Raw genomic sequence first — 23,175 nt, forward strand, 5'->3', positions numbered from 1 at the left:
TCTGTAACATTAATTTCACTGTTAAAACAGTTCACAGAGAACTGAAAGAAAGATATCGTGTCTCATGGATGAATGATTTACATAATGATGTAAGGACTCAGAGTGTGGACAAAAATAAACTAAGAACATACAGAAAATTTAAAACTTTATTTACTTTTGAGGAATACTTGATGGATATTACAAATATTAACTGCAGGAAATTGATTACCAAGTTTCGTATTTCTGATCATAATTTACAAATTGAGATTGGCAGAAGGTCAGTCCCAAGAATCCCGTTAAATGAGAGATTTTGTACTTTTTGTAAGTCTTCTGTAGAAGATGAGTTTCATTATATTATTAAGTGTGACAAGTATGTTAATAATAGAAATACTCTTTTCACTAGTATGAAATCACATTTTGAGAACTTTGAATATTTAAGTGACAGAGAGAAATTCCTGTACATCATGAATTTTGAGGACAAGAAGCCTCTTTTAAGGTATATTTCTTACACTACAGATTCATCCCCAGCAGCAGTCTTACCTGAACATGTGTGTAATGTTTGACTTTGATTTGCTCTACCGCACTTCCCGAAGTGTGTTGTTATGCAATAAAGTATTATTATTATTATTATTATTATTAATGGTGGTGTATTGTGTGATATTGTACAATAGTTCAGGCAGTCTGTGTCAATTACCAATTTTATAAAATGTACTTTGCATGAATTGAATGCACTTTATCAAACAAAGTAAAGCTAAATTTTATTAATTTTGCTTTTACAGCCTCACTACCTTTGCTGCAGCTTTTCATTAATTTTTTTATCAAGTCTATGAAAAAGCACAATAGACAAATCCCATCAGAATTGTTGGAGCCAATGAATGTATTTAGCATTTGATGTTTATATCACAGTATACAGAAAATTACGAAAACACAGATACCGAACTTTCAAACTTGTGAACACACTATACATATGTCCATTGAAAGGGCACCAGAGGTGATTGCCAACACGGTCAATGGAAGTGAAGGTGTTGCTGAGTGGACAGTGTTTCTGCACCTGATAGAAGCAGCTTCATCCTTTGATGTGATTCGACATGCCAACTTTTGCCACAAGATTTCTTTGTTATTTGTGTTCGATGTAAAAAGTAAGTACAAATTTTTTAAATGTTTTGTTGGTATGTTTTATGTTATTTTTGTTGGGCCTTTATGAGCACATTTTGGAAATAAAGAATATAATTAAATTAAATTAAATCTAACCCAAACAGAGACATTTGAACAAAGTAATATTAGAGCGTGCAAAAAACCTGAAGATATTTTCAAAGCTTTCAACCGACACTTTTCCAACTATTCCAACCGACAATACTTCGGTTACGGATGACTCAACTTGTCATGCTCATGATTGCGCCTGGTATTTTACATGACAAAATGCTTGGATGAACCATGACGTCATCGATGAGGGCAGGTATCGTCAAAGCGAGGCTGATTATCAGTCGCCATCTTCCTTCGCGTGGAATAGTAGACAGCAGACAGGTTGCCGATTGTTCGCTGAATAATTCCAACTGACCGATTTTTTTTTAGTCTAGGGGCAGAAAAGTACCACAAAGATGCCGTGTGGTGGTTTTGCCTGCAGTAAAAATGCTCTTGCGGCGTTGAACGTCCTTTACATCGTAAGTACATGATCAATACTGCAAATCTTAATTCACAAAATCGTCAGTTTGGTCAATGCTGTGCTGTGTAGCAGCTGACGTGGCTCCGAATAAATTTAATAACATTTATAGGAAGATTGAAGCCTTCTGATTCAAAACTCTTTCGATTATATGGTCAATATAGTCATATCCTCGTGGATAATTTTAAAATGTTCAACGGTATAGTGTTTGAAGAAATAATATATTTTGTTCGTACCAGCATTGTGTACTAGTTTTACACCGTGGCATAGCAATAATACTTCCGGGATTCGCCAGAGGCATTGTTCAATTTGTTGGTATAGTTTACCTAAGTCGTAACTTCTGTTTTTGAACAATTTATGTCAAAACGCACGTAAGCGTCACGTGGAGCTAACATTACTCCTATTTTAAGCATGTTAAGCGAGAGTACGGAGAAATAATTAACTCAAGTTTGTGATTTCAGCTAAACTGTACTCATCACCATGCCAATTGCCATCATGATGGTGCTCTCAAATACTCGATACCATGATTATGTCCTTGATAACTCAGCAGATAACACAGAACATCGCTAAACCAGCCAGGGCAACTACATCGATGCAATATAATGATCACAACCACCTCCATGGCAACTGTAGCACACTGTTAATCTTCTGTTACATTTTTCATGAAAATAGTACGTATCAGAATACGGTTATTCTACCCTACTGGTGAGGCAGAGTAACCATGACAAGTGTAGAGTGAAAATTGCAATATACTGTCACTTCATAAATGCCAGGGGTCCCTAGAAACAAAATCAAAACAGGAGCTCTTTGCTGCGTCTTTGTTTCAATATCAAAACCCATCAAATACTAGAAACTACATTGTGCTGGGTCTCGTCATGGATGTACAAAAATAGATTTTTGTACAACCATGGTCTCGTGAACAATGAACGGCCAAAGGTTGTTTCATCCATGATGTCATACCTCTACATGTACTTCCACATTGTGCATATATCTTTCACAAGGGAAAAAGCTGAGGCAGATGCACCAACATTGTGTACCCATTGTTTATTTTATTCAAAACATCACTGAGCAATGATGTGGCTGGAAAGGGCCCACTGCCCTAGGCCTCTTTCATCAAATGAGAGCAGGCAAAAGGCAGTGTGCCAATTTCAGGACAAAAGATCCAATAAATCATAAGTATTACTTGATTGGAGTCTCCTTGGAGTCCTGGACAGATCAGGACATTAAACTCCTTCCAATTTTGTGTAGCCATGTCTGTACAAAAGATCACAGTACTTACTATATGTACTTCTGTTTCTTTGCTGGTCGAGTGAAGGGAAGTTCCCTTGAATCAGTGTCTGTCCATATACATTTTTAGTTGCATTTTAATTTTTTTTTTATGTGAAACAGGTATGACTAATACCATAGACCCCAGAGTTCTGTAGGATCTATGCCAGTACTTACCATCTGAAAAGAATAATTTTTTGGGTTCATTTTTAAGTGATTTTGTCTTCAACTAATTTAGCATTAGAGCATACTGTAAGGTTTTCTATTTCTATACAATGAAGGAGAAATGTTCGGAAATTTACACACACACACACACACACACACACACACACATATATATATATATATATATATATATATATATATATATATATATTATATATATATATATATATATATATATATATATATATATATATATATATATATATAGGCTTGCATCCATCATAGTGTTATGAGAGATTGATAAATGAGTGAAATAAACACATATTTCTGATTTATAATATATAACCCAAGAAAGGCAGAATGTAAGATCCTTTTTCAGTCTGTGAATGCAAAATGGCATTTTGTGTGTTGAGTAGCAATATAATGACACTTTCACAAATACATGTATTCTGCATGTCATTGTTGGTTTAGCCATATAGCTTAACCACAAAATTAATATTGTAGCATATTTTTATGAATCATTTTATGGATAAAATTTGCATTACCTTTCAAAATTTTTTTTAGGAAAATCAATCAACATTGTGAAGTAACCAAAGGAAAAAAATTGTGTGAAATTTTCATGTACTAATTGATTTTCATCGACAAAGCATGGAAAAGGGAAGGATCATTTCTCAACAGAAAAGGAAATTCTTTCATGACACAGTAAATTAAAATAGAGGAAAATACAATACTGTTATTTGTAAATGTGTTGCTATTCTTATTCATGTAAATATGGTGCATATACTAATTTATAAGGCATACAGTCAGACACTACATTATGCACTATATTTAAGTAACATTTTTCAGAGGCTAGCTAAATGGAGTCTACTTGAAGAGCTTGACCCTGTACATTTTGTCTGATAGGGAGTTGCTATTTATATTTAGCATATAATTTCAAAAAGGTTATTTAATATAACATGCTGTTGAACTTTCTTTGTTATCAGTGGTTGAATCAAAGTAAAAAATTATGCAAGCTAATTTCAAAACCGAAAGCAAACAGTCATTCAAATAAAAAAATATATGAATATTGGGTAGCTTCCAAAAAAGCGTAACAAAACATCTTGGTATTCAATTTGTTCTTTTTGCAACTCCAATTCGGGATTTACTATTTGTGGAATTTTACGAAGGAAATGCTTTCACATCTTCCACTGACACTCTTTATTGATACAATGCGTGATAGATACTGCCACTCAGAACAGTTTGTCTACTAACAATTTATTGGAATCTGTTCTCAGAATAACCAGTGTTTTTGCTAAGGTTTTGGAACATAGGTGCATGGTTTTGAGAACCCTTTAACCATTTCTAATGTTCCCAAACATGACATTGATGACTTGGGAACCAAGGTCAAATTTACCATGCCCAAGGTCCTTAACAAAAACGCTGATAAACTAAGCAAAAATTTCCCTACGAACATAATTTATATCAGTTGGATATCATGAGTAGCTGACATGACTGTAGTATTTAATCCTCTTCTTAGGGGTTATGGTCTGTAATTTCCATTTGTTGAATTTAGTAAGTTTATGCAACAGTATACCAAATTGTGAGTGTAGCCCAAACTATCTTTCACAAGTTCACTTTAATCTGATAAGTCGCTAATAATTCATTGATAACTCAGTATCTGTCAGTAATTTTGAAATATCACATACTGACAGATATTCAGTAAATTAAGCTCCCAGGTAAAATGATTAAGATATCTTAAAGGTTCTTAATCTCTACTTGTCACTTCATATCAAAGTATGCACACCCCCAAAAAAAACAAAAACAAAAAACACTCAGTCTGTAAAACAGATGCATTGCAAGTTCAAGTTCAACACTGAATTATCAAAAAGAAACACTGATATAAAGACTACTGAGAAGTATAGGATGATAACATATCAATTCAAATGCAATGGAATGTATCCCAACCATTTTTTCACATTTATAGCAATCTATTATCTTGCATATGTTACTTTCACTTCACCTTAACCTGTGACCCTTCAAGAGAAAGGAATTAATTGAATATTGCATCACACCATGAGTTGTGTCTCATTCTTGATGTTGTTACATTCAACTCTTATTGTACATTTGATGGTTGTTGCATTCAATTATGGCATATGCAGTGAGTGTTGTTGTTCATGTAGATTGTCTAATTATTTTGCAAAGGTCTGTATAAAACAAAATAATTATGCGTGATTTTGTTTATTACAGTAGTACATTGTTGTTACAATATCCATGTAAACGTTAAATGTTTTAACAGTTTTAATTTAATTGTTGCTCCCCAGTCCTTTTGCCATTTGAAGCAAAGAACAATTGTTGTAAGTTGTCAAAGTTCAGCACATGTAGGCTAGAAGTGACATTCATCCAAAACCTGGATGCAAAGTAAATGTAAATAGTACATGTTGTACCAGCAAACTGCTATTAAGACTGATGTAGTTTTGCAAATTTTAAGACTGACATATTTTTGCAAATTTTGGCTAAAGTTTAATTGCAAGGATCAATTTATAGCTGTACCGGTATGTCAATCATTCAAAAATAGGTGGTCAATACATATAATTTATGACATGAATATAATTATGATTAGATCTTATGTTCGTATATTACCACTTTAATAGTTATGATATTGAGATTTGTACATATTCATAAAATTATTGCTACTATATGTACTAGGTGTTGTTTTTCATTTCTGGCAAAACTCTCCAGTATTTATGAAAACTATGATGGTCAGCTGATGCATGTATGTTTTTATAGCAAAACTCACTTTATTCAATTTCACTTCCTTTCAAAAAGTAAAAGAAGGTTACTAAAGTACGTAATATCAAACAGTGGGTTTTTCCACTCATTCTATTGAATGTAGGATCACTCAGTTGAACTGCACATTGTACTTCCATGTTGTACATTGTACTCACAGGGTCAATTTAATGGTATCTGTAATTTACAGCCAGGTCATTGACCATACACTGTTGAATGAAGTCTTTGTGAAGACTGAACTTTGACCCATAGTACATGTCTCTTTTCATTGGAAACAAAATGACTTCACATATTCATATGCCTGTTACATCCAAATTTTGATCTGGTTATTCAACTGTCTTTATCTCTTGTGTTTTTTCCACAGCTGGTGTCATTTATTCTGATAGGAGTAGCGGCATATGGTCGGATTATGGCAATTGTAACCAGTATAGCCATCATAGGAGGAATCATAGCATGTGGAGTCTTCTTATTTCTAGTTGCACTTATTGGACTTGTAGGAGCTGTCAAACACCATCAAGTTTTACTTTTCTTTGTATCCTTTTACAAAACGTGATGATTCAAAACAAATCAACATTCCAAGTCATGGATAATTGAAATGTGACCTGGCAACTCATTGCATTTCACTCTTAACCCTTCCGTAAACAAAAGTTTAGAAGTAAGAAAATCTGACGGTAAAATTTTAAATTGACCCCCTCCCTGACATGCTGAAATTATATGTGTTGACATTTATATTGCTGACAGGTCTTTGAACAATAACATTTCAAATCAAAATCTTATCACAATAATATCAGGGTTCTTAAAAATATTCTGGCAGTCAAGAAAGACAAAACGGTCGCTAGTTTGCAAGTTGTACATGATGTGGTAGGTGGTTGCGGGGATTGGGTAAACATTTACTCTTTTGAACTATTGCATTGAGGTTGTATTAATTTGTACACATTGATTGCAATACAGTTTATTCCCATAAACAATGAATTTCAATTTTCATATTTCTAAGATTACAGCCCAGTGAACTGGTTTTAAAAGTGTCTTTGTATCTCATAATTTTACAGTCATTGTTCACCATAATAGTCATAAACAATAGAATATATGGCCACTGAAAACTTCATTCAATACAGTTGACAAGTTATTATCAAAGGCTATCAGTATCATTGTATACACACCCTTGTGAGTACTGTATGATATCAATAATGTAACACCAAGTGTTACATTATTGATAACTGACTTGTCTACAAATGACTATATGTACTTTATGTGCTATCAGCAGTAACATTCTGCTTAATAGTTCCTAAATTTCTACACTATGTATTGTGTACTACACATGCCACCATTTCTTTCCCAATGAGATCAAAAAAGTTCTGATGGGTTCTGATAATAGAACAGGAAATTGTATGTTTAAAATGTCCATTCATGGAATTTAACAATGTATTGAAGTGAAGGTCACATTTATAATCAGTACATCCAATCATTTGTAGGAAGATTTCAATCACAGCTCCTGTAATGCTGTGGTTGTTCCATTAATTCATACTGTGTGTTTTTCTTTTCATTCAGTGTGTAGTCCTGAAGCTTGTTTGATCAAACTTAAGATTGTTGATTGCATGAAAGATAAACAATGGTTGTACTATTGCATGAAAAAGGAGTCTTTCAATAGATCAAAGTTATTACATTTCTGGTAGCTGTTTATCAGTGCATTTACATACTGTCCTTAATTTCCTTTTCTATTACCACCTTGACATAGCTAAGCAACTTGAGGGCCATGAATTACAACTGTCTATGATGTAGGGAACAGTTGCAAGTTGTTTTATGACTGAATGTCTTAAAAGCAATTTTGAACAACAATGGGATTAAAAAGATTTGAAATGAAAATAACATGGAAATAACCTGGTTGTTTCTTCTCTTGGTACTTAAAGGTATACAGTCACCTGTAATCTAAATATGCCTATATATGGTCAAAGGGGCATTCCTTGGTATTCAAAATGCCCATGTGAGGGCGCTATTTTTAAAAAGCAGCCACCCGCTTAAAATCTGTGATTGGTTAGATTTTCTCTTTCCATGGTAACTGTGGCAAAATTGAAACAGGTGACAGTATACCTTTAACATAAGAGAGGGAAAAAATCATCCAAATTTTAAATGGAAGTGCTGAATGTGAAGTGGTACACTCTTGTGTATTTGATAATGTAAAACTGATATTGACATTACATCCTTAACTGAGGATCACAGTATATGATAATTCTTTTCCTAGTATTCCTGTTACAATTTGCAATATCCTGTGCATGTTTGGCATTAGATAACAATGCAAGGACACAACTTCTTGTCTCAGGATGGAAATCTTCATCTGACAAAACCAAGGAAGAAGCACAACTACAATTTGATTGTTGTGGTCTGTTTTCAAGGAACGAAACTGATCCTCAACTGGGTCATCCGTCGTGTGAAGGAACAGTAAGTACTCTCTACTAGCACTCTGAAAATAGTTTGAATAGCCAGTTGTTTGTTACACACCAATACTTCTCTATCATACAATATCAGCTGATCTTAAATTAGATTAATTCCAAGTGTATTTGTCCATTCTTTCAAGTACATGTCTGTTACAAATTCATTTAATGTGGTGTTGCACGTAACACATCTTATTATACATCTACCATTGAGAACAACAGAATTTTGCGTGTGCTAAAAAACCGGTACTGAACGCCCATTCCGTAACACGAACGGTTTCCAGGAGCCCCATCCCCTGCAGCTGTATCTGCGCGTTCACTATTGAACTGTTTCAAGGGACCCATTGGGCGAGTGCCAGAACATGTCTCACGCACGCTCTGTACATACGTGTGTAGTGCACACACACTATGCCGAACTTGCAGAAGCGCGTCCGAGATGGCGTTCCACACTTGCTATAAATCAGAAGAAAAATTGTTGATATTGCACGAAAAGCGTCATTACTCTGACAATTTGATGTCCCAGTCTCGAATATAAGATGTATAATAATAAGGTTATTACGAAAATACCGCAAAGGATGCACGAGGACATAGGCGCCGCGCATCACCCGACGCGAAGCAGAGGTCAATAGGCTGCGCCAATGTCCTCATGTATCCTTTGCAGTATTTTCAATATAACCTCATAGTTATTTTGCTAAAAATCCTTTTTTTGCAAAGATTCATTCAATTTTCATCAATCTTTTAACCCAAGATTAGATATTTGTTCGCTTCACCTTTTAGCATGACAAGTAGTCATATACCATACGGTAGAATTAGTGAGAAAGAAGTGTAGATATATGCAAAATCATAGATTTCCTGGCTTCTTTTTCCAAAATTTTGAACATTTCAAAAATATTTAACTCAACACTTGCTGGGTCAAATTTTGTGAAATTTTCACTTTATGTTCTTTGAATACTACATGTATTTATTTACCAAAAGGACAATTTTGTTCGGTGATAGAATTCCTATATTTTGAATGAGGCTCATTTTGCCTATTATGATTTAATTCACTTTTTGAAGGTCAGTCTTTCAACCCCTGCCATTTAAGAATGAGTATAGATAATGCAATAAATTATTTTGTTTTCTACATAAACTCTAGTTTTAAACGAGATATTAAATTTCATAAAATATCAAGTTTTTAACTTAAATTAATTTTTTATCATTAGTACTAAAATTTAGATTTTGTACCTCAAAATAACCCCTTCATCCTTCAAGTACATGTAAACTATTGCTTCAGTACTAAAAGAGTCTCTGCTTTTTTAAAAATATATAGTATGAGGGGGTTTTCATGTCATCTTTAGTAAGTGCTTTGAATAGTGTTGATTAAGTGCAACACCACCTTAAGCATATGCTAATGTAATGGAATAGCAAAATAATCAGTGATGCAGAGATTCTCACTCTGGTTGGCTTTTGCTCTCATTGCTTATCTCAGCTAACATCATTCCACATTACAACAATCAATATGTGTTTGAAAAGGTAGATTTACACTTTACACTGTCATTATAAGCAATGTCATTTCTCCACATTGTATACTGTTTCTGGTTAGCTCATATTTTGTATGTATATAAATACCAAAAAGAGCTTATATGGTGAGTCGATGGCATCTGTATGTTGGTATGTATGTATGTATGTATGTATGTATGTATGTATGTATGTATGTGCGGGTGTATGTCCATCACACGCAAAAGCTCCCAAACTGCCACACCTACCATCACAGTATTTGGTGTACAGGTAGACCCGGGGTTGAGATGTGACGTTGTTCAAATGAACATGACATACACAAACTGAAAGTATTGACCTGTCAAAAATATGCAAATGAGGTAAGAAAAAGGGGAAATCCTGCAAATGTGCTGGAGTGGTGGCATTAACTGAAACAGCCCACACATCTTAGTTGCAGATTCTGTAATTTCTAACCTATTTGTATGCTGTGTACCTATTATGTGTAGGAGTGGTGGCAGTGACTGAAACAGGCTACTTCTCTGACCTTGAGTCATTTCCTGTCATTGTTCATGAACTGATACATATTGGCAGACCTGCTGAAACCAAGAAGGACTGCATGGTTTGGTCCAAACTCATTGTTATCAATGATATGTGTGGCCCTGTTTACAGGGAATTGGGAGTGAACAGGTTAAAGATTTCTTGATGGACAAATTCAAACCAAATATGAGCACAATGTCCTTGACAGTATTTTTTTATGTACATACATTTCTTAACTTTCTTACAGAAATGTTGTCAAAAGAATATGACAAATAATTGTGGAGCCTGTGAGACATGTAGTGAAAAGATACTGCCTGTAATGGGTACAGCATTGAGATTCAGTGGTGGCATTGGTCTTTTTTTCAGTTTCACAGAGGTAGGTACATGTATCGTCAAGTGAGTGTAATGTAACGGGGGAATTTCTAATTTTTCCATGACATACACAAACTGAAGGTATTCACCTGTAATGAATTGCACCGGTCTATATTAAATGATTTTTAAAACTAGAGAGTCTTTTAAATTATAGGATGTTCTTGTTAAGATTGCATCATGTCATTTCAGGGTCCAGACTCTTAGCACCAAAACCAGTTTGCCTCACACAACTTTGTCCCAAAACCATTTCGTACCAAAACCACCTCGTCCATCGTCACTTCGCCCCAAGTACCACCTCAGACTAAAACCACTTCGCCCCAATATAATACCATCATAATACTACCAACTCGTCCTAAAACAACAATGCCATGATGTATCATAACGTTGTTTTTACCTGCAACTTTGAAGCATTAATGTGTCAGGACAGTTTGGCTACAACAAACCATTTATTCTTGCATGAAACCATAAACGGTATATAAGAAAAAAAAGAAAAACGCAAACTACAAAATGCTTCAACTCAGGTGCCGTGCGCGGAATTGGACTATGTCATTTTCTCGAAATGTGTATACTTTCAAGATTTCAGTCATGGGATGATAGAAAGGTGATGAAAACTTTGATGGCAGTGGTTGGTTATTTTCAGCTATACCATTTGGCAATAAGTCTTGGGCAAAGTGGTGTTGGCGAAATGTAGGGGTGAAATGGTTTGGGGCAATGTGACTTTTGAGGCGAAGAGGTTTTGGTATGAGCTTGTTTTGGTGCGAAATGGTATGGGATGAGATGGTATGGTGAGAAGTATCTGGGAACCTGTCATTTAAGTTCATCAGCTTTCTGTATATGTTAATGACACAAATTCAAGATATTATGAGTTTTGTCACAATAAATAGGAAAGCTATGTAGGAAACAAGTATTTTATCTGTATTTCTCTTCAGCAGTTTCTTCATAGCAGCATGTAAATGCAATTTCTTGTTAGATATATGATTGGAGCTAATTTTGGAGAATAGAATATTGTAATAACGTTGGTTTAATCGGCAAATTACTGATGAATAGGGGTGACGTCAAAAGTTCAATGTCGGATAAAAAACAATCTTTTTTAGTCGGGGGGTGGGGGGAGTTGACCCAAAAATGTTTCTATCTGACAAATTAATTTAAGGTAAAATTATCAGGTGAATGAATGTTTTGACAAAAAAATAAAGCAGAAATGCACACTTTTTGGTGTTGAAGCCAGTTTTTTCAACACATGCACAACTGGCCCTGCCCTGGTTAGCTCAAACAATGCAAGCTGTTGGCCTTTGTTGCTCTCAGAATTTATATTTTGGGGGACAGAAATTCGGGCTTTCAATTTTATCAATTCTGTTCTGATCTACCACTTGTGGGGGGTGGGGGGGTTCATTTTAAAACTCTTTGTGAAAGAGAAGTTGTCAACGTCTTAGTTTTTCAAATCGAAAAATTTTATTTTTCCTGATAGCAGCCATTTTGAATTTCAAATATCGGCTAATCCTAGGTCATTTGTCTCTCTAGTACCAAATTTTGCACATTGACCTCTGATTTGTATTCTTGCTTTCATCAAGGAAAATTTGAGCAAAAGTTTGTCTTTCACTTTTGAGGTGCATATTACCTTAAATGGTAAATTTGTAATATTGCAATTTCAGCTGTGGAGCACCTAACACTTTTGTGAATAACTTAAAGATCCTATTCTCCGAAAGTAGTTCCAATTGTGTGTATCTTGTTTTCGACAAAAATACATGAATTTTTAATGCAATTCCTATTTGTCTACTAGCTTCTTGGAGTATGGTTAGCTGTACGCTACAGGAACCAGAAAGACCCTCGAGCAAACCCTAGTGCATTCTTATAGTAAGTAGAGAGATGTCAATGTGTACAATCATACTGCATGAACAGAGAGTGATTTTAAAGAATTCTTTCATCATTGAAAGTTTCTGTGACCATTGAAATTGTAATTACTTTAATTAAGGCCCAACATGTACTCTCTAAGCATGTATTTCTGTATTTTCTTCTGATGTAAATGTCAAGAACATTTTTATATTGATAATCATTGCTGAAACGGCTGCATCTTGCTATTGGGGAGAGAGATGTTTTTTCTGTCATATTTTGTCTGTATTTCATTTTTATGTATACATGAAATTACATGAAAGAGACAACCCTTGCTTTGAAGGCAATGTCTCAAAAATGAAATTTTGTTTTTTTAATTGGATCACTTTTACTGTATTGAGAGTAACTCTAATGTCAGACAATGTGAAAGTTGAAGTGAAAGAAACCATCAATGATAGATTGAAGTGATACAAAGGTTGCATGTATTCATAGCTAATTTTTGTACACCAATATAGCATGAAGAAATATTCCCCCTGCAGTAAAGGTGCCTTTATACTGTAGATCACTTCATGCAGAGTGTAGACTTTCCGTTTATAGAGACCTGGTCTTTGTTTTATTATGATTTGACTACCTTGATCATGTTTTTTCTTTGTAATGGGATTTACAAACTGTACCTGAGTCAGCTGGTGTACAGGCACAGTGCAAATGCCTTGAGAAGCATAGACCATACATGTAATGAGTAAATGATCTCATGTTTACAAATTTCTGAGTATTTTAACGAGTATGAAATTTAGCACAAGGAAGATAGGTAAATAAATAGAAAATTTCAAAACAATTGTCAACATGTGGAACAGACAGTCTTTTTCAGTTCTATCACTATGGTGCTTTGCCTGTTCCTGCCAGCCAGCTGACAATGGACTGTACATCTATCAATTCATTTGAAAAAAGCACAGCTGCAGAATGTATACTCTGCAACTGCCAGTGTTAGTATCAGTATTATTTCAGCTTTTGCTTGAAAGTATTGGAATCTAGTTCAATCATAGTGGTGAGTCCCTTTGCAAGTATGGTCATTTTGAAAGGGTCAATATAAGTAATATATAATGAAAGCTGTAGTGTCAGCATTTTGTGTATCATTCAAAGTGGCTGAGTTACCATACATTTGGTGAATGATGTCATTTTGTATAATCATGCATGATCAGATTATTTTCTGTTTTACATGTAGCTACATCAGGTGACTGGTTAGTTTACCTCTTCAACTTTTGTATCATTAAACTTGTACTGATACCTTGATTTCTAATAGTTGAAGGGTTGTGGCATCCCAAAGGAAGATATCTTGGTCAGCGCCACCAAGTACAGGAATGTCAACTTGAAAATAAAGATTCAACATCACATTTGACAGTTTCATTCAATGATGTCAGTAAGTTGTTCTATGTAAATACTTTGATAGTAAACTTTCCATCAATGGAGTATTTCAATGTTTGACCACAATACTCCTTGATGATATTCTATCTGTATGCATGTTTCATAATTATGTAGATTGTCATGGTATGGCTATGTAACTTAGATATTAGTGAATCTGCAGATGTTTACCTTCTTATTCATTAGTTTTCTGAAGACAATCTGAGATATGTTCCTTTGCATTTCAACAACACTTAAACTTAGGTTCATTTGGTGATAATTTATTAACGTTTTCTGAGATGTGATTTTCTTGTATATATAAATATACGACAGCATGTTTAGATGCAAGGTTTCATGTTATTTTGGACATATGAAAAGTTGGCTTTTTACCTGTGATGTTCTGATAAAGCTTTAACTGAAAAATAAAAGGAACTGTAGAGATTGAAACTACCAGTAATCTTTTGTGTCAGTATTTGTTCCTGGAATCAAACAAATATTTGACAGCAGATGTATGATATGGCAAATTATTTGATTATTTCATCAACTACTGGTATACTAAAATTGTACCGCCAAACTCTTATTCCAGTCCTATCTAATATATAATTGGGTAAGGAGAGGTGCATTAAATGTGAACTCAACTTATGACTAAAAAAATAGACCTGGCAAAAAATCAATTTTAACAAAGATTGTTTCAGTTTATGACATTCATCAGTTACAATAGTGTAGGAAATAGAGACACTACATGAAAGGTACATCGTATCAATCTGTATCAGCTCCATGCATGTCATTTGCTGTCTATTTTATAACTTTTTTTTAATATTCCATAAATAGCCCACAAAACAAATGCTGGTACTGCCATGCCTTTTCTAGCAAAACAGATGTATTTGCTTCTGTTGAATTTTGTTGTATTTTAGGCTATGATAATGGCTAAGAAAATAATGTTTTGTTCAAAAGGTTTGTCAGGGTAATTAAACACAAGTAACATTATGAAGTCTTTGTGTGGATGTAAAAAAATTGCAATATTTATGATTTTAGGGTTATGTAAAAGAGATACACTTATGTGAATTTTGATATGGTCGCAGTGACATGATAAAAGAAAAGCAGCTTTTCAATCGTAGTCAAGTATCTTTAGTACTTACTGTAGATGCAATTGGGAAAGTTGGGTAGAGGTAAAACTCTCTAGTATTTTGACTATAGACTTACTGCTATCAATGAAACCTAAAATTTATCTTTGTTCAGATTTATGAGATACTCCTTATTTTCATGTTCTTTAATTTTATTTAATTTTTTGGAGCAGTTCTGTACACTAGTGTCCAAGAAAGTCTTGGAAACTAAAATTTTAATTGTATCAGAAAAAAACCGGGCCCAGTAGCTGCATCTTGTCATGTATTACTTGACATAGAAGTTCCCCTTATTATAGATTTGTAATTTTAAAACACATGCAAGAACTTGAAGTTTACAAAATGTCAATTGCTTACACATACTGGGTACTATTTCAAGTAATACAATGGAAACCAAGTATTCCCATCTTAAAAAGTCTTGGTCAAAAAAGGCAGTACATTTCAGATGTAACATTAATAGTTCAATGTTTTTATTCTACCGTCAACTTCATTTTCTAATTTTATTCCTTAAATGTGTTAGTACACCTGGTTTTCAGACTACAAACAAAGCCAGTATCTAGTGGACATTTATTGTTGCATAGTGATATTGAGCAGAGATGTAAATCTGCAACATTTGATATACCGAATACACGTTTATTCAATGTTGCACAACCCGTTCATAACACTGTAATCATGCATATGGCACTTCATTCTGATTTACTTATGATATGAAAATATTATGAATGTCTAAAAAATTGAAAATTCACATGTAATGGGATATGTCCACTCAAACCATCCATGGCTAGGATATTAGTCCTGTGTAAGAGTAGCTCACATCGCCAAATATTGTGAAACAAAGTTTTCCAAAGTGTTATCAAGAGATGCAGATGTAGTGGCTTTCAGTATATACATTTGACAAATCACCTATCCACCCCTCTTTCCCTGTACTGAGATCCAACTTTGCCATAGACCACTAACTATCCACCCCTCTTTCCCTGTACTGAGATCCAACTTTGCCATAGACCACTACCTATCCACCCCTCTTTCCCTGTACTGAGATCCAACTTTGCCATTGACCACTACCTATCCACCCCTCTTTCTCTGTACTGAGATCCAACTTTGCCATAGACCCTCCCCTCTTTCCATGTACTGAGATCCAACTTTGCCATAGACCACTAACTATCCACCCTCTTTCCCTCTACTGAGATCCAACTTTGCTATAGACCACTACCTATCCACCCCTCTTTCCATGTACTGAGATCCAACTTTGCCATTGACCACTACCTATCCACCCCTCTTTCCCTCTACTGAGATCCAACTTTGCTATAGACCACTACCTATCCACCCCTCTTTCCCTGTACTGAGATCCAACTTTGCCATAGACCACTACCTATCCACCCCTCTTTCCATGTACAAAGATCCAGCTTTGCCATAGACCACTACCTATCCACCCCTCTTTCCCGTACTGAGATCCAACTTTGCCATAGACCACTACCTATCCACCCCTCTTTCCCTGTACTGAGATCCAGCTTTGCCATAGACCACTACCTATCCACCCCTTTTCCATGTACTGAGATCCAGCTTTGCCATAGACCACTACCTATCCACCCCTCTTTCCCTGTACTGAGATCCAACTTTGCCATAGACCACTACCTATCCACCCCTCTTTCCCTGTACTGAGATCCAACTTTGCCATAGACCACTACCTATCCACCCCTCTTTCCATGTACTGAGATCCAACTTTGCCATAGACCACTACCTATCCACCCTCTTTCCTCTACTGAGATCCAACTTTGCCATAGACCACTACCTATCCACCCCTCTTTCCATGTACTGAGATCCAACTTTGCCATAGACCACTACCTATCCACCCCTCTTTCCATGTACTGAGATCCAACTTTGCTATAGACCACTACCTATCCACCCCTCTTTCCCTCTACTGAGATCAAACTTTGCCATTGACCACTACCTATCCACCCCTCTTTCCATGTACTGAGATCCAACTTTGCCATAGACCACTACCTATCCACCCCTCTTTCCATGTACAAAGATCCAACTTTGCTATAGACCACTACCTATCCACCCCTCTTTCCCTGTACTGAGATCCAACTTTGCCATAGACCACTACCTATCCACCCCTCTTTCCCTGTACTGAGATCCAACTTTGCCATAGACCACTACCTATCCACCCCTCTTTCCCTGTACTGAGATCCAACTTTGCCATAGACCACTACCTATCCACCCCTCTTTCCCTGTACTGAGATCCAACTTTGCCATTGACCACTACCTATCCACCCCTCTTTCCCTGTACTGAGATCCAACTTTGCCATAGACCACTACCTATCCACCCCTCTTTCCCTGTACTGAGATCCAACTTTGCCATAGACCACTACCTATCCACCCCTCTTTCCCTGTACTGAGATCCAACTTTGCCATAGACCACTACCTATCCACCCCTCTTTCCCTGTACTGAGATCCAACTTTGCCATTGACCACTACCTATCCACCCTCTTTCCCTGTACTGAGATCCAACTTTGCCATAGACCACTACCTATCCACCCCTCTTTCCCTGTACTGAGATCCAACTTTGCCATAGACCACTACCTATCCACCCCTCTTTCTCTGTACTGAGATCCAACTTTGCCATAGACCCTCCCCTCTTTCCTTGTACTGTGATCCAACTTTGCATTAAGTGCTTATACTTATGGGTGCTGAGAGTTGTTTGCACTCATCACATTAGATCCTCATTGTTAGATCACACTTTTAAACTTGGACTTGTGTACACTGGTGTCAAAACTTCTAAAGCATGCACCTGCTTTAGTAGTATATCAGTGGTATTGGTGATGTATTCTTACTGTAACAGTACTTTCTAGCAGACAGGGTGCTAGCTATTTGTAAACAAATTTTAGTGTTGTGTTAAAATTACAAGATTTTCAACAGATGATGTTATATTTCAAGTGAAAATAAAGTGAAAGAAATAAAAGGACGTTTGAAAAGTAAATTGTCTCTGATGTAATTTTTTTAAAGATCTATGTATTGTGTAGATCACATCTATGTATTGTGTATCTGTATTGCCGTATTTCACATACTTGTATTGTGTATCTGTATTGCCTTATTTGCTCACGTGTTTACACACGTGAGCATATGTCGCAGCGATGTCTGTTTGTCTGTCTGTCTGTGTGTCTGTCTGTCTGTCTGTCTGTGTGCTCAATATCTCAAAAACGGCTCATCAGATCAGAATCAAATCTGGTACATAGATTTAGTTTGCAAATGGCAAGAACTGATTAGTTTTGGTGGGTGTGGCTTGCTTCCTTTATGCTCATTTGCATAATTAATGATTTTAGAAAAAAACGGCTATACATTGAGAACGACTGTACACAATTTGATGAGATTTGCTACAAATGTTGATCACATCAAGATATATTAGCTGTTCAAGTTATTAAGGGGTGACGTGAAAGATAATGACTGATTTGCATATTTAATGAAATCTACTAATTAGGCATATATATCTGAATTTACTTGATCAAAATTGACGAAACGTGGTATGCATATTGAGGATACTATGATTTAACATTACTGAAAGTCAATAAGCATTTTTACTTCATCCAAATCCTGATTTGCATATTTAATGACCTTTTGAAATTAAGGATATATATTTGAATTTACATGACCAAAATTGATGAAACTTGCTATGTACATTAAAGATACTATGATAGAACATTATTAAATGTCATTAAGCATTTTTACTTCTGCCAATTCCTAATTTGCATATTTTATGAACTTTCTAATTAGGGGTATTTATCTGAATTGACGAGCCCAAAGTTGACGAAACTGGCTATGTACATTAAAGATACTATGATAGAACATTATTGAAAGTCATTAAGCATTTGAACATTAGACAATTCCTTATTCATATTTAATGAACCCTCATAATCAGGGATGTTTATCTGTATTGACTAGACCAAAGTTGACGAAACTTGCTATGTACATAAAGATACTATGATACGACGTTACTGAAAGTCATTAAGCATTTTTACTTCATCCAGCTCCTAATTTGCATATTTAATGAATTTTTGAAATTAGGGATATATATTTGAATTTATATGACCAAAATTGATGAAACTTGCTATGTACATTATTGAAAGGCATTGAGCACTTTTGCTTCAGCCAATTCCTAATTTGTGTATTTAATGAACTTTCCTAATTAGGGATATATACTTGGATTTATTTGATCAAAGTTGGCATAACATGCTATGTACATTGATGATTATACCAGTTATACCAATATTGATAGTCATTTCGCACTTAAGTTTTCATGTCAGCTAATTTATAGTTTGCATATCTAATGAGCTTTCAAAGTTTGGAATATATAGTTTGAAGGACTTGACCAAAGGCAAGCAATTACACTTGCTATATAAAGTGGTGATACAATGACAGCAGTCAAAGAAATTAACTATTTCTATTTCAGTTAATTGCGTATTTGAATACTTAATGACCTATAAGTTAATCTGTGGTGAATATTGTTCATTATGTTGATCATAATACTTTCAATGAAGTTGCGGCTGACTCGCAGCGTGTTTGCAAGGTTATATCTGATTGGTCGATTGTCACTATTCGCAGCAACTTAGGGAGTTTATTTGTATTATTTCATTATAACGGTACGATTCTGCCAACCAATTGGATAACAGCTTCGAAATCGCTGCGAGTCGGCCCTGAAGTTGCAAACATGTGGCAAAGGTTCAAATTTACACATAACTTCAATATATAATGAAACATGTGAGCATTTACAGTTCATATCTGGTTTTACATCCTTGTATTTTGTATCTGTATTGCCTTATTTCACATCCTTGTATTGTGTATCTGTATTGCCTTATTTCACATCCTTGTATTGTGTATCTGTATTGCCTTATTTCACATCCTTGTATTGTGTATCTGTATTGCCTTATTTCACATCCTTGTATTGTGTATCTGTATTGCCTTATTTCACATCCTTGTATTGTGTATCTGTATTGCCTTATTTCACATCCTTGTATTGTGTATCTGTATTGGCTCATTTCACATCCTTGTATTGTGTATCTGTATTGCCTTATTTCACATCCTTGTATTGTGTATCTGTATTGCCTTATTTCACATCCTTGTATTGTGTATCTGTATTGCCTAATATTTGCTCACGTGTTGACACATGTGAGCATATGTCGCAGCGATGTCTGTCTGTCTGTCTGTCTGTCTGTCTGTCTGTCTGTCTGTGTACTCGTTATCTCAAAAACGGCTCATCAGATCAGAATCAAATCTGGTACATAGATTCAGTTTGCAAATGGCAAGAACTGATTAGTTTTTGGTGGATGTGGCTTGCTTACTTTTTGCTCATTTGCATAATTAATGATTTTAGAAGAAACGGATATATATTGACAAGGACTGCACACAATTTGATGAAATTCACTACAAATGTTGATCACACCAAGATATATCAGCTGTGAAAGGTACGAAGGGGTGACATAAAAGATAATGGATAATTTGCATATTTAATGAACTTTCCTCATTAGGGATATATATCTGATTTGACTTGATCAAAATTGACAAAACTTGGTATGTATATTGAAGATACTATGATTTAACATTATTGAAAGTCATTAAGCATTTTTACTTCGTCAAACTCTTAATTGCATATTTAATGAACTTTTGAAATTAGGGTATTTATTTGAATTGACTTGATCAAAATTGATGAAACTTGCTATGTACATTAAAGATACTATGATATAACATTTTTGAAAGTCATTAAGCATTTTTACTTCAGCCAAATACTTATTTGCATATTTAATAAACTTTCGTAATTAGATATATATATCTGAATTGACTTGACCAAAGTTGATGAAACTTGCTATGTACATTGAAGATACTATGATATAACATTATTGAAAATCATTAAGCAGTTTTACTTCAGCCAATTCCTTATTTACATATTTAATGAACTTCACTAATTAGGGATATATATCTGAATTGACTCGACCGAAGTGGATGAATCTTGCTACTATATTGAAGATACTATAAAACAATATTATTGAAAGTCACTAAACTTGTTTACCTCAGCTAATTCCTAATTTGCATATTTAATGAACTTTCCTAATTAGGGATATTTATCTGTATTGACTAGACCAAATTTGACGAAACTTGCTATGTACATTAAAGATACTATGATACAACATTGAAAGTCATTAAGAATTTTTACTTTAGCCAATTCCTTATTTGCAAATTTTATGAACTTTCCTAATTAAGGATATTTGTCTGTCTTGACTAGACCAAAGTTGACGAATTGCTTTGCACATTAAAGATATTATGATACGAGATTATTGAAAGTGATTCACTTTTACTTCAGCCAATTCCTAATTTGCATTTTAATGAGAACATTTCAGTCAATTCCTAATTTGCTTATTTTAATGAACTTTCTATATTATTATTATTGAGAATCAATCTGTGGTGAATATTATTCATTATGTTGATCATAACACTTTCAATGAAGTTGCAAACATGTGGTGAAGGTTCAAATTTACACATAACTGCAATATATAATGAAACACATGAGCATTTTCAGTTCATATCTGGTTTCACATCCTTGTATTGTGTATCTGTATTGCCTTATTTCACATCTATGTATTGTGTATCTGTATTGCCTTATTTCACATCCTTGTATTGTGTATCTGTATTGCCTTTCACATCGATGTATTGTGCATCTGTATTGGCTCATTTCACATTATATATTTATAGGCCATATTGCACTTGTTTCATTTTGGCTGCTGGGATTATCTACATCCGTCCATCAATGCATGTTTTTATCAGAGTGCTGGTCCATGAACATTGACAGCCACAAAGCCTATCAGCCCAGAGGCTGTGGATGAATAAGACGTACATGATGAACAAAACTCAATGTTTGGAGGGGAAGGAGGTGGGAGTTATCTCCATTTCATTGACCCTGCACAAATTGACACTTTCCATTGTTTCCATAGAAACTGTATATGCATAATATTTCATTTTTCTCCATAGAGTTAACACAGGTGGCCATTTTGGATTTCAAGTATAGGTAAATCTTTGGTAATTTGTGTCTATAGTACCAAAATTTGCACGATGATCCCCGTTTTTTTTTCTTGATTTTGAAAGAGAATGGTTGAAATATTCCTTTAGGAAAGTTTCGCAAAAGTTTAAGTCTTTAACTTTCGAGGCACATAGTACCTTAAATTATTCATAGTGTCTTAGCACTTGCCTATGAGTGTTTGACCGCTTGACTTGTAAAGATGCCTTAAAGAAAATGAATACTACTTTCAGTTTTAAGGGTGATCGGGTCACTTGCTACATCATCATAGCTGCAAACAATAGTACGCGCACTATACGACACGCACGTCCACTGTACGGGACCGTGCTCACTGTGAAAATTACACCGTGGTTTTGATGGAAACCTATCTTCATACAACTTATTGTCAGAGCTTTTAGCATGAAAGCAGACGTTGTTAGTGATGATTGAATGATCATTATATTATCGTCGAGTTGTAAGTTTTTAATGTTCGAATGTCGATATATTTACAAAGTATTTAAAAATCCCAACAAAATAATTTAAAAAGGACATGTTTCTCATCAAATTGTAATTTTTCCCATTTCACATATGGGGAGGGGGTGATGTTAAGCAATGTAGCATTGTAAATAGGCTTGTGACCCCATATTTTTATTTGATACATGTAATGTGCAATATCTGAACAATAATTTATGTGAAAATAAACAAAATTGTTGGATTGGACATCTAAATAATTCTACAAAGTATGGATAAGGCATGGTCATTACATTTCAATTTGCACAGTATTCGAAATACACTAACAAACCGAACAGTGACAAGAAAAGAAACAACGGACAAACTTATTTTAAGCACAACATACTGCCCATGCATTAAAACAAAAGGAAATATTTTGAAACGCTGGGCAGAGCGGAAAAAGACACTGAGGAATCTATTCCCAGAATCACCAATCATTGCTTACAAGAGAAACAAAAATTTAAAAGACACACTAGTCAAAACAAAATTTACAGAAGTAAATAAACAAAAAACAAACCAACTTGATCCCCAAACGGATGTACAACATGATCCAAACATTGATAAACTTGTTTCAGTATTTGAAGAACAAGAACACTGAATTCACTTACACTGTATAAATTGCACAAA

The 23,175-nt window shown here is 34.8% G+C and overlaps 1 protein-coding gene across 1 annotated transcript; it reads left to right on the plus strand.

Annotated features, from left to right (window-relative positions):
• Positions 1-1,443: 1,443 nt before the first annotated feature.
• LOC139117554 (tetraspanin-31-like) lies at positions 1,444-14,378 on the plus strand. The gene is made up of 6 exons (XM_070680777.1): positions 1,444-1,640; positions 6,201-6,368; positions 8,054-8,272; positions 10,526-10,654; positions 12,428-12,501; positions 13,778-14,378. The coding sequence occupies exons 1-6, from the start codon at positions 1,578-1,580 to the stop codon at positions 13,779-13,781; spliced, it is 657 nt and encodes a 218-aa protein (XP_070536878.1). The 5' UTR covers positions 1,444-1,577; the 3' UTR covers positions 13,782-14,378.
• Positions 14,379-23,175: the final 8,797 nt, after the last annotated feature.

The sequence above is a fragment of the Ptychodera flava genome, chromosome 18 (assembly GCF_041260155.1).
Source record: "Ptychodera flava strain L36383 chromosome 18, AS_Pfla_20210202, whole genome shotgun sequence".
Classification (NCBI taxonomy): Eukaryota; Metazoa; Hemichordata; class Enteropneusta; family Ptychoderidae; genus Ptychodera; species Ptychodera flava.